Source organism: Lygodium microphyllum, chromosome 15 (genome assembly GCF_053477565.2).
Source record: "Lygodium microphyllum isolate KBCC chromosome 15, Lygodium_microphyllum_v1.1.10, whole genome shotgun sequence".
Lineage (NCBI taxonomy): Eukaryota > Viridiplantae > Streptophyta > Polypodiopsida > Schizaeales > Lygodiaceae > Lygodium > Lygodium microphyllum.
The window spans coordinates 129,051,056-129,064,503 of record NC_141149.1 but is presented as its reverse complement, the minus strand read 5'-3'; the positions used below and the strand labels follow the sequence as shown (position 1 = coordinate 129,064,503).

The 13,448-nt window shown below is 38.7% G+C and overlaps 1 protein-coding gene across 1 annotated transcript; it reads right to left on the bottom strand.

Moving 5' to 3' along the window:
* Window positions 1–9,833: 9,833 nt before the first annotated feature.
* LOC148025051 (uncharacterized) lies at window positions 9,834–13,123 on the bottom strand. The gene is made up of 2 exons (XM_087694748.1): window positions 11,309–13,123; window positions 9,834–10,473 (listed from the first exon to the last, which is right to left on the bottom strand). The coding sequence occupies exons 1-2, from the start codon at window positions 12,823–12,825 to the stop codon at window positions 10,263–10,265; spliced, it is 1,728 nt and encodes a 575-aa protein (XP_087550874.1). The 5' UTR covers window positions 12,826–13,123; the 3' UTR covers window positions 9,834–10,262.
* Window positions 13,124–13,448: the final 325 nt, after the last annotated feature.

The following is a 13,448-nucleotide window of genomic DNA, read 5'->3' as shown; positions in this document are numbered from 1 at the left end:
TATGTGGAGCTTCAACTCAAAACAAGGATAGCAAACCTAGGCCATAAATATCTATGTTGCACATCTGTGGCACATCTATGGTAAGCATCACACGCATGATGTTGTCTCCTATGCATAAGGATCCCTCAAGCCACACTTTTGATGAGGAAAAAGGAGAGGTGGTCAAATTTAATGAGGGACATATAAGGAGGGTTTAGTAGAGGTCTTAGAGAGACGTGCCTTGATATCTATAATTAACTCTTTCAATTTCTTCCACTCTTTTTGTGAAATCAATAGATTAACTAGCTACCTAGCTTCACCATTGAGCTTTGAAGAGAGAGAGAGAGAGAGAGAGAGAGAGAGAGAGAGAGAGAGAGAGAGAGAGAGAGAGAGAGAGAGAGAGAGAGAGAGAGAGAGAGAGAGAGAGAGAGAGAGAGAGAGAGAGAGAGAGAGAGAGAGAGAGAGAGATTGTGATAAAGAAGGCATTGATGACTAAACCAAGTTGATGGTAATGAAGAGGTGAAGAAGCCATCAACACTCTTAGCAGGGAGATAGCAATGTGAGCTAGCAATTTTGGGTCAAAGCCAATAACAAACACCATGAAATGTGCCTTTGAACCTAGTGCAAAGCATCGAGAGAACATTGTCATAAAACATCAAGAGAATTTAGGTAGAAAGTGCATTGTGTGTGTGTGTGTGTGTGTGTGTGTGTGTGTGTGTGTGTGTGTGTGTGTGTGTGTGTGTGTGTGTGTGTGTGTGCGCGCGCGTGTGCGTGTGCGTGTGCGTGTGCGTGTGCGTGTGCGTGTGCGTGTGCGTGTGCGTGTGCGTGTGCGTGTGCGTGTGCGTGTGCGTGTGCGTGTGCGTGTGTGTGTGTGTGTGTGTGTGTGTGTGTGTGTGTGTGTGTGTGTCCTGTTAGAACCACCCTTGCAAACAAGATGGGAGTCAAAGAGAAGGGAAGAGAGGAAAGGACACACTATGTAGTCGGTTATAGCCATTACAACCACCCATGTTAATCAATAAAGGACATTTCTCATTAATTATTTCTCATGTGGATTGTGAATAAAAAGCATGCCTTGAAGGATTGAAGCTTACTTCCTTTGCCTTGTCTTGTTCTATTGCGGCAACGTCTCCCCTTTCTTGATGGTTCCTTCTCTTGCTTATTGGTTGATCCTCTTTAGGGTAAAGAAATAAGATATCCCAATGATTTTTAGTTTGTAGATAGGTGGTTGATTGATAAAAGGTAAAGAAATTAGAAAATTGGGCAAATGTGATGAGAAAACTTGATTTTTAAGCTAATTTTAGATGAATTTTAGTCCAAATATGAGGATTTTGGGATATATGGGCTATCTTTTGAGTTTTCAAGCCCAAAATTTAGCCCACTGACCAAGAAAACCTTTGAAAAATAGGCTTTAGCCTAAAATTTCCCCCTAATTTTTGCCCCGAGATTCCTCTTCTTTCCTAATGACTCAGTGAGATAGTTTTCTCTCTTGTGGGGATTGAAAGGTAGGGAAAATGGATGGAGAGGATATGGATGAGAGAGGAAGATGAGATGGTTGTAGAGATTGCAAGGGGAGACAAAGGTGAGCTTCTAAATAGGAATCATCATGCTTGATAGCCCATCTAATGTTTATTAAGACTATAGATGACCACCTGTGTGGTGTGATGTCGATGCCTTCAAGAGATAAAGTGTTTGCTCTAGGTCATGGTGATGGCAATTGATGGCATGATAAGTGACAACAATAGGTTGTTTGATAAAGATCCTTACATTGATGATATTGCTAGAGAAAAGGCATCGGCATTGAACATACTAGGGTGTCAATGAAGACCAGCTAATCATTGGTGTTGCTATAGTCATCGATAGGCATCTGATATTGATGATCCACTGTGCATGGGCAATCACATTTTCTCAAATGAAATCAGTAGGAAACCAAGTTGATTGCTCTTGACAATGGATATTTGCCAAGTTGGCTCTTCTGCAAATTATTCATCTTTGCTTTGTATCCTATTTTCAATACCAATGCCACTTGTCTGATGTAGATGGCAAGCAGCTAGTTATTCAATGGTAGCACCATGGAGTTCAATCTAGTTGGCAGCCATTCAACAAAGCAATGCAACAAGTCGACAAAAAGGAGAATGTAAAGGCAAGGGTCTCCCTTCAACGCTATATTAGGGAGTTTGGAAATTCTCATATAGTTTGGGAATTCCAAATATAGTTAATATTTGGCCACATGGTCAAATATTTTCCCTTACTTGAAAGTGGAGTTTACCCTAATTACCATATAGGTTCTCTTTCCAAGTCTCACTTTGAAGCATGGGTTAAGATTTAGCCACATGGCCAAATCTTTATCACTTATTTGAAAGTGGGACTTGGGAGATTTCCAAATTCTCTAATATGTTATTCTTCCTAAACAACAAAAGCATAAACTCTATTTTTCCTTTTTAAAATTTTGTAAGGGAATAAAAACTATAGATAACCAAAAATTGGAACTAACAGGTTAAAACATGTAGAAGTGATGAAAGAGAAAGGCTTGGCCTTGTTTCTATTACATGTGCTCTCTCTCTCTCTCTCTCTCTCTCTCTCTCTCTCTCTCTCTCTCTCTCTCTCTCTCTCTCTCTCTCTCTCTCTCTCTCTCTCTCTCTCTCTCTCTCTCTCTCTCTCTCTCTCTCTCTCTCTCTCTCTCTCTCTCTCTCTCTCTCTCTCTCTCTCTCTCTCTCTCCCTCTCCATCTCTCTCTCTCCCTCTCCATGAAGAACCCCTTCTATTATTTTTCATCCTTTCTATACATGATTTTTAGATTTTCCCACTTCCCTTGGGCATCCAGCCCTCTTTGTGGCCACATGACTAGTCTTCCCTTCTTTTGCATGAACCTAGACTTTAATTTTGATGAAAATTTACTTGCACACATCCTAGTCTTGGGGTGCAAACTTAATTTATATAGCATTTACATGAGAGAAAGCCTAGCTCTCAATAAAATATCCACTTTCTTAATATGACAACCTCCTTTCAAAAATTATGGAGTCTTTTTGCACTTGCATTTAACAAACCCAATGGATCAAGAAAAGGGAAAAAACAACTCCTCTAATAAGGGAGCTAGACAAAACATGCCAAATGTAGAAACATTTCCAAGTGGCCCTTATCATCTAGATGGAAAGTGCAAGCATGATATTTAAAGATATATATGGGAAAGTCAATGTTGTAATTTTTAAATTTCACACAATTCTCACCATATGCCTATTATGAATAAAGACCACCTCCAAGCACTTTGATCTCATCAAATTTCTGCCTCTCATATGGCAACGCATTAGATGGTCAATCACCATGGGAAATTATTTATCTCATATTAAGAAATCTCATCCATGCCATCCCCATACATGCAGGATTCCTTATTTGTAATGTCCACCCATGACTTGGAATCCCTTGATGAGTCTTCTATCGACTTGAGATTCCTCAAGTGAAGAAAAAATTTGTTATTAAAGCATGAAATCATATGTATGCATTCACAAGAGCATACCCATGAATTGAGAAGAAAAAGCATGTGACAAGAGGCTATATCTAATTGAGATTGTGTAGGATCATATCATTCTTTTAGATCTTTTCCTTTGATCCAATGTCTTTGATAGTTCCAAAAATGTTTTTTTTTTCCTTTATACAAAACCTAAGAGAAATAATCATGCACAAAGGGCCTGGCAAGCAAGATCAAAGGATTCCTTATGGTTGCTACAAATTTTACTTGTCCTCCAAAGTCCACACTGTATTTCTCTCAAACATCTCTAGCAACTTCTCTCAAGGAAACTATCTATACTCAAAGAAACTTTTGACCTCCATGTAAACATGCTAAATCAAATATCTAGACAATATCTTACATTCTAAATTAAAAAGCTATGTTGAGCATCACACGAGCACTTTGCATCGCTGTCGAGCTCTCAAGCATCCTCAACCATGTTATCCTTCTTTTGATGGAGATAAAAGAGATGGCCATCAAGATTAATTACTATCTCAATACCATTAAACCTTAAGGAGAATAAAGTCTACATTCACTCCTTCCCTATTGAGGGATTGATCATGTTGAGAACCTTTGGTGCTAGAAGTTCCAAGCAGTCAATCAAACTTGTATATTTCATAATTTAGCCACCACTCATATGAGTGCAAACTCTTATGCTAGCAAAAAGCTCACATTTTTAATGCAATCATTATATTTATGCTTAAAATCTACCAAAACCTCCTATTCTTTGATTAACCTTTGATCTTTAGTATGATTCTTTGTTGCAATATTTTTAATCATGTATTTGTAATTTTTATATTAACTTCTGATTACATATTTCTATTTCATATATTAACCTTTTACGTATTCATGGTGAAAAATTTCTTAAAATATCTTATTTAAAAGTAATGTAGTATTGTTTTCCCTCTCAAGTTAAGCTCAAAACTCCTTTATCAATGTCATGCCAATGGCAATCCCCTCTTGCACAAATCTCATTCATCACACTGGCATCTCTTGGCTAGTTTGAGAAATAGCTAAACATAATAAAAGTTCCCTTCTCGTGGTAGTAGGTCTCTACCTCTAGTGCAATCTTAACAAAAGATATATCGCTTCTCGAACCATGCACCCTTGGATATGGGAACACGCAATAAAATGGGATTTGTGGACATTTCAAGACACCTAGAATCTTGTATTTAGACAACACATCACAATCTTTGATAATCTTAACCATGCCAATCAAATCTCCACTTCTTTTGTTGTTAGCTTTGCTTGAATGTGCCAAACAAAAGGACCAAAATTGACATAATCTTGTTGTCTTCTAGTTGAGGCCTTACATATGAAACAAGCATCCAAAAATAAAACATTTTCAGTCCTAAAATCACATTGGGTGTACCTCTCATGCAAGTGCTAGATCCCCTTAGCTTTAAACTAGATGGCCATGAAAATGTCATTATAATTGTTGATAAAACGATAGATACATCCACTTTTCTATTGATCCTAGACTCTTGATTGAAAGAAATTAACAAATTTATAAAAAAATCAAGCAATACTTACTTTCGACAACACACTTACCATCACTTCTTCCAATTGCTTCCTCACTTATGTCATCTACTTAGGGGGGACCTTGAATTCAACCAACATGAAAACAATAATTATAGAGCATCCAAGAAACATAATGATCATGCAACCCCATCAATCAATCTTGTTAAACCACGGATATACTCTCTGTTGTCCAAGCCATCGAGGTGGAACAAGGCAATAGCCATGCTACAAGTTGCTAGAGGCCCTTGACCATGAGGTCTAGATTTTGATATAACTCAATTGAGAGAATGTGAACCTAATTCTCAATACTAGTAGAGGGGAAACTATTAAGGTAGTTAAGATTAGGAATTAAGACTTGGTAATGTAGATCACAATCGATCTTGCCACACCTCCATGAGAGAACTATCAACCATGGTCTTAAGGTAGTAATAATATTTCTCTCATGTGATATGTGGCATGTCAAGTCCAATAATAAAGGATGATGAAGATGGGAAAATGTCAACATCTTTCCCAAGAATTGGTGCTTTCTCTAAAATATGACATTCTCACCTTAGTTTATGAGAGAAAACATAACCATGCACTTGGAAGTTGTGCGTCCATAAATTACCCCAACTACTTTGTTGTTATAAGATTACATGGTTAACTCATGAATGTGTCAACAATCTTGTGCAGAAGGAGATCCAAGCACTCACCCAAAAAATGCCAAGTACTAGTAGATCATCATAATGCCAAGCACTGGTGCATCATCATAACGCTTCCCAAATATTGTGAGCCCCATCATAGATTAGCAAAATAATCAACATGCTCTTCAAAAAATGAGTAGCATGGCTTACTTTTGTGGACATGCTCGATGAATGACCAAAAATTGCATATGTCATGATTCGTGACCAATGGTGGATGCCACATCCAATCTAATGACTAGATGTGTTCTATTTAGTAACAATAAAAACTCCTCCTACATAATCTTCTTTAATGAACTGTGGAAAGGAAGTCCATCCATCAAATAATTGATGTATCCTATTCAAAAAATTGGTAGGCTATCAATAGTAGGTCAGATACCTCTAGTGTAACAATTTTTCGCCAAGCTATCACCTCACTACAACCACTTCCAAGTACTAGTGCCTTGCCTTATTGTCCCTAGTGCAATAATATATATTTTGACATTGTAACATGGTTGTTGGGCTTCTGATATGATTCCAATTAATGAATTTTGAGAAGGATTGAGACTCAACACATTCATACAATTCCCAACACTCACCAAAATTGACCTATATAGATGATCTATAGGTAGATCTATGCTTTGCACATGTATTAATTTCCATATTCCTAATGGTATGCAGCCATTAAGTAGATTTTGGGGCATGGAAAAAGCTAAAAGTGATGATTGGTGGGCTTGCAACTACATCAAGGATAGTCCCATTAATGTGGATGTAACCAAGATCGAGGTTCTACATTTTGTAATCATATTTGAAAATGACATTAGGCTTGTGACTACATTAGGGGTAGTCCCATTACTATGATTGTAACCAAGATTGAGGTTTTTCATTATAATCATATTCCAAAATGATAGTGACCTTAGCAACATAGAGACCTGATCAACAAACCTTGAAAATGCCAAGTGATGGCACTTGGACTATGCTTAGAATGTATGCAATATGGTACTACTAACTCCAAGCATTGGCACTTCCAACATAAGTAACTCTTCCAACATCAATATGTTTGCATCCAAAGAGAGCACTGTTATGAGATTATTGTGAAATTATACAAAAGGATTGAAAGATGCAAGGTTTGAACTTATATTCTACCCATGTAGAATAGTCTCAATTCTCTCCTTCCATGCATTGTTTGAGGTGCCACTACCATATTTAAATCAAGCTCATAGATATCATCCATCCCTAAAACAAATTTGCTCCATCATTATCGCCATTCTTGTCATGGCTTGCATTTGGTGCATTGAAAGAAACAATTCTCGATCTCCATAGCTCTCTAATCAATTAGCCATATCAAGTAGGGCATTGCAAATCAAACTACTTATCCCTCTCTAAATCCATTTTGGGAAAATGCAATGCTATCTCACCATCTTATATGAGCATATTTCAAGAGAACATAATGTTGCAGATGTTTCTCTAAGCAGTCCTCCTTTAGCGGACTTGGATTTGTGATGTTCTGAGTTCTCCTTGAAAATGACTCTTACATGATCAACATAGTGATGTGATCAACACTCCCCAAAATTCCAAGCACTATTACTTGGATATCATTGTAGCCTTGAATACACATGACAGAGTGCTTGGATACCATGGCACATGGATCTCATGATATAAGAAGTGCTTGAATACACCAAGAAAAAAAAATATTTCTTCTTGCATTTAGGAAAACCCTAAACTTAGTTATATATAAAATATTAAAACAAAGGAAGATGGAGATAGATACCAAGGCAAAGATGGAGAGAGCCCAACTACCTGTGAACATGAATGCCATCTCGATTTTGAGTTGTTTTGAAATAGATCAACATTCCCTAGACATGCCAAGGTCCAGACACTTGGAGAATATTCCAAACTTAAACACACCTTAGAAATGTGAAGCATTGTTGCTAGGATATGCTATCACATCTTGGAATGCCCCCTACTCACGAACACAGATGATACTTTGGCCATTTTGTACCCACACTTGTGATACTCCATCCCCTCCTTTTGTGAACTTGCATCTATTATGTTTCTAGCTTTGTGCATTTTGTGAGTTCACTATATGGAAGTTAGATTAGGATACATGTACCTCTTATGTTTCAAGTTGATTTGCAAACTCGTGTTGATGTGTCATCAAATAATACAATCAAATTTTTCAGGCAAACATTAAAATTGGCCATTATTCGCATAGAAAATGAATTTTGAAAAAGTTCAATTGCAACCCAGGTGCTTTTACTAATCATAAATCAGTGATTACCTTGAATTTGCTTATCAATGTATTTTCACGTTGGTTTCCTATACATGAGATCCAAATTTGAGTTTTATAATGATAACAATAAGATAATGTATCATATGGAGAAAGCATGTGATGTGTGTCTAAAGTAAAGTATAAAGAAGTAAAGGTTATAACACCATATTGATGAATATGGGAATTTCCCATAAGTTTGGGACACGAGGTCAAATCTTTGGATTTGTCATAACTTGAACACTAAAACTCCAAATCGAGCGCTCTATAGCTCAATAGATTTTATTTTTCAAGTGCTTTCTAATGATATGTCATATCATATGGTTTTGAGAAACTTATGGGCATGTTATTCGGGTGCCACCTTTTAGGTATTCAAAAAATGGAAATTGGCAAATGTAGTTACACAAAGTGGGGATAACTTCAAATAAGATCACTTACATTTATGATAGGGTGTAATTGATTCCTTCAAAGTCAATAATTGCAATTAAAAAACTACAATGTAGAAATGCTTCTCATGTTTCTATAATCTCCTTGTTATTATTCTAGGATTCATTGTGTTGTTGAATTATATATTCGAGTAAATACAAGCTAGAAAATGACAAATTTCAAGGAGCAAAAATAGGAGTCCCTTTGCATATTTTATCTAAGTATCACTTGTAGAAATGATGGTGAATAGGTTAGCAACAATATTGTATGCAAGCATAGAGGTTCGTGATCATATAGATATATGATTTTAGTATACTATGGATTTCTTCTTCTTCTTCTTCTTCCTCCTCCTCCTCCTCCTCCTCCTCCTCCTCCTCCTCCTCCTCCTCCTCCTCCTCCTCCTCCTCCTCCTCCTCCTCCTCCTCCTCCTCCTCCTCCTCCTCCTCCTCCTCCTCTCTCTCTCTCTCTCTCTCTCTCTCTCTCTCTCTCTCTCTCTCTCTCTCTCTCTCTCTCTCTCTCTCTCTCTCTCTCTCTCTCTCTCTCTCTCTCTCTCTCTCTCTCTCTCTCTCTCTCTCTCTCTACATTCACAAACCATGCTTATTTCTTATCTTTTGACTTTTTGTGTGCAAGTGTGCTACTAAAGTAACTACAACAATTTACATGCATATATCTCAAACTGTGTTTCTTTTAGCTACTAACGTAGTCATGCCATTAGGTCTATTAATGTATCCTTGCTATTAAAGTTGTGAGGGTGTATAGATACATAGAAATGTACTTGCATGTTTTAAATGCAAGCATGCACACATTCTAGTTTTCAACTATTTTAAATAATTAATGAAAAGTTCCAAGTCAAAATCTAGAAACAACTACATAATAAGACTTCCTTAATTAAAAATATAGTGGAAGGTGATCTAATATGTGGCCCATAAGGCCGTACGTATGCACACCACATACATGCAAACACAATCCCGTAAGTGATTGAATGTATCCTATGCATGTATCTATGTATGGATGTACATGTTAATGTATGTGTCTATGTGTAATCTCTACATGCATGCATGTATATAAATTTTAATTTAAACTCTTTGCTTCTCTTTTAGGTAGAAGTTAACATTTATTGCATTATACTTCTAAACAAAATGAATGTTCTTTGTGGACGTTGGTTTGCATGGAAGATTATATGATACTCCAGTAGCTCAGTTATCACACATATGGAATACACATGTGAAATATGCATGTGCTATAGAAAGGATGTGCTATCATAGGCATAAGTGGTTGTACATTGCATCAAAGTGGTACATGATGATGCATATGATATGACATGCTTTTGTACACATTTGAAATGCTTTGTACAAATTTGGCATGATTAGAAGTTGGTGGCAAGGACATAGAAAAGTCACTTTAAGATTGATACCATCTAGTTCACAATGTCCTTTTCAAAAGAAAAAAAAGGCTCAAAACCACAAGACTCAAAAGAGTTTATCAGGCACATAGAAATGTGAGCCCCATATATGGCATATGTTATCAATGATGTATAAGAATGAGTACACAATCTCTATAAAGGCTAGCTAAGATGCTATATTGATAGCTAGAAGTACAAGAGCCATAATACTACACTCATCTCATCATCATCATGATTGTAGTAGGATCCAAAATAAATGAGAGACATTACTCTCTTTTGAGTAGCCCAATCAATAGGCTTTAGACTATCATCCACCAAGAGCCTCTTCTACAAATGTGTTATGCCACTTCCTGGCTTTGTATCACTTCATGGACCACAAATTAAAAAAGGTTAGGCAATTTTTGGAAATAGAACATATTACTCTCAATAGTCGTAAGTAATTCCCAACTCCATCATTGAATTTATCCATCCAGTGCTCTTGAGGTGGAAATTCGTCACTTTGAGACTATGCAACAGCCATTGTGTTGTTATTAAGGAGATTGCGTTGATTGTAGTGACTTGGTTTTGCTGTAGAGGGATGAGAGTAGAGTGTGGCTATTGCTGAGATGGGGATGTTTGAACTTGCTCGCATTATCAAAGGGGGGCAATTCTCCCTTTTCTCATCAGTGACTATTTGTTGATAGCGACATTCCATGCTACAAAAGGCCTTGTCCCCACTGCATTGCAAAATATACAAAAAAAAAACCATTAGTTGCAAGGCAAACTACATCAATGATACCATGCACGAATGTGTCTCACATGCATGTTCAAACAAAAGTGTCCAAACCCCAACAATGAAACAATTGGCTACTTAATACTTAGTTGCCCCTAATACAATGAGTCCTAGATGCCCATTAGATGAGACATTGATCTTAATTGTTGGAGTTCAAAATGAAAAACAATGGTGGTTCTAGTTTTGCAAGTACCATTCCATGTATGTTAAACAAAAAATGCCCAAAATTTGCACAAATGGAAAGGCCAATTGGATAGTGCCTTTAGGATATTTTGGTTCTAAATTACATCATAACCCATTATAGGATGAACTATCCTAGTTTAGTACAAGGCAATCAAATGCATAAGCCAAATCAGGCATACCCAAACAAGAACTACTCTAGCTTGGTGTGAGGTAATGGATCCATAACCCGAATCATCCTAAATCCAAACAATTGAACTGTTCTACCCAATTAAAGAAATCATAAGGCCAACCTTTCGCAAACCCAAATTCATCACAAAATCATATTAAGGCCAGCCTATTACAATCCCAAAATTCAAGAAAGTAAGACAAGCCAAGAATGAAGAAATTAGAAGCCCAAACATCAGCATTACGAGGGATTAGCGAGGGAATTAGGTGTGGGATCAATTAATTGCTGTTAATTATATACCCAATTGGAGAAATCATAAACCCAAATTTCAAGAAACTAAGATAAGCCAAAATGAAGAAATTAGAAGCCCAAACGTCAGCATTAAGAGGGATTAGAGAAGGAATTAGGGGACGTGGGATCAGTTAATTACTTGTACATAAAGATGTCATAGCCTGGCGCAAGATGGCGCCTGCAGAGATGGCATCTCTTGAGGAAATCCATGGACAGAGAGGGGCTACTTCTGTGGTTAGAAGAGCAGTAATCAAGCTGATCACGATCATCATCATCATCATCATGATAACTATAATAGCAATCATCTCCATTACTGTAGTCATCAGAGCTTGAAACCAGCACAAACAGGCTTCTTCCTGATCCGCGCTTTGATGATGATGATCGGCTACTGCCATAAGTTATAATATTGTTCGACTTGTAGATTGGATATGGCGGAGTCCTAGTCTCTGATCTTTCCAGCTTTGTTGCCATTAATTCAGCAGCCATTCCCTCCGAATTGAAGCCCCCGGCCCGCGCCCTCGTGGAGCGGTGCAGGACCTGCAGTCCGAATTTCACCATGCCATACTGATGAGGCTCCTTAATCTGATCCCTTAATTTGGGATGATCCTCCTTAATCTCCCTCAGTTTGGGATGATCATCTGATGCAGTGATCGTGCATGGTTCCAGCTTTCCCCCATTCTTGCTGCCTGAAATCCTATCCCTTCTGGCCATGAATTGATTGTCACTGCTCATTGTGGGATTTTGCCCTTTCAATGTCATAGTGGCCTGCCTAGTTGCAGCCTCTTGGAAGCCATGGCTAGTATTGCAGCTGCTTCCTAGAGTAGCAGAGTGAGAGTTGATGTTTGAGGTTAGGGAATGAGCATAATTGCTTCTCTCCATCTGCACCTGAATGTTGTTGTTTGAGAGCATGGCACGATTGGCTCCATTCCTATTATTCACACCATAGCTGCTTGAGATAATGGGATGATCATTAGCTCCATTAATCATAACCCCCTGAGCTCCATTGATCGGTACCTCAGAGCTTTTTGGAAGTAGGTATAGATCAGCTCCATCAATCAACCTAGGGCTTTTGGAGATTATGGGATGATGAATAGCTGCTCCATTGGTGATCACCCCAGGGTTGCTGGAGGCTGTGGATGGACCAATAGCTCCATGAATCATCATCATGCTACTGTTGCAGCTTGAATGACCAGCTCCATTCATCATCATCATCACTCCTTTTGTTTGATCTTTGGACTCTCCTCCAGAAGGGCACTGATCACTTCCGGGAATGCACTCATGATGGGCTGCGCCATCAAGCCCATGAGTACTCCAGCGCAGACCACCATTGTTGGTGGACTGCCCACCAGTGGCAGGTGGTTCATGATTAATTAGAGGGGGGGGATCCATGGCAGATGATGAGAGGAGGAGGCCTTGCAGGGCAGATCTGGGAGAGGTGGAGCCTCTACCACTAGACCAAGACGGAGGGGGGGAGGATGAAGATGAAGGGGATTGCCGGCATTCCTGCCCGCCTCCTCTATGTAATTTGGGCCTCATGTCTGTGGTAATTGGATTGAAGCCTATCACCTGTCTCATGGCAGCCATTTCCACCTTGGGATGCTGCTGCTGCTGCTGTTGCTGCAGTCTCTGTGAATAATTAGGCTTAACAAAATCCATAGTGTGCAACTACAGTGCGGCAAGTGCTGCAGAGCAATGAGAGGGGAATCCTCTGCTCTTTTGGGTTAACTGAGGAATGGTATGTAAGAATGGGTAATTTCTGCAGGAGGTGTCATTGATGCAAGAGGACAGGCCTTCTCTCAAGAACTGACGAGACAAGATTCAGAAGAAGGAGAAGAAGAAGAAAGAGGGGGTGATGAGCAATGGGTTCATATAGGAGGCTCTCTCTCTCTCTCTCTCTCTCTCTCTCTCTCTCAAGCCAGGGCAAGAACAGGGGAGAGAGGCAGAAGGAGAAGAGCAAAGATTATTGGGCCATTGTTTTATAACCCAGCTGCACAGGCCCCTCACGTCACTCCATGATATTATTGATTAACCTTCACATCACTTCACTTGTCCCTTTTCACACAGTTTTTATTTGTTTGCTAGCTTTCTTGCTTGCCTAAGGCCTTATTAGCCCCTTTGTCAAGGCGCCCATTCTCATGCTTATCTTCTTCTTCTTCTATCGTGGCTTTTGGAGACCCCCCCATCAAGGTTCCTCTCCCATCACACCTTTATTAAGTGACACTCCCCTTCCTTCTTATAACATGCCAACTCTGGTGGCACATATGTGAAGCTCAAATGGG

Bases quoted from the DNA above. Each gene is read 5' to 3' on its own strand.
- LOC148025051 (XM_087694748.1), bottom strand. From the start codon at position 12,825: ATGGATTTTGTTAAGCCTAATTATTCACAGAGACTGCAGCAACAGCAG. The intron at 10,474-11,308 runs GTAATTAACTGA...TTTGCAATGCAG, and splicing joins TATGACATCTTTATGTACAA to TGGGGACAAGGCCTTTTGTA.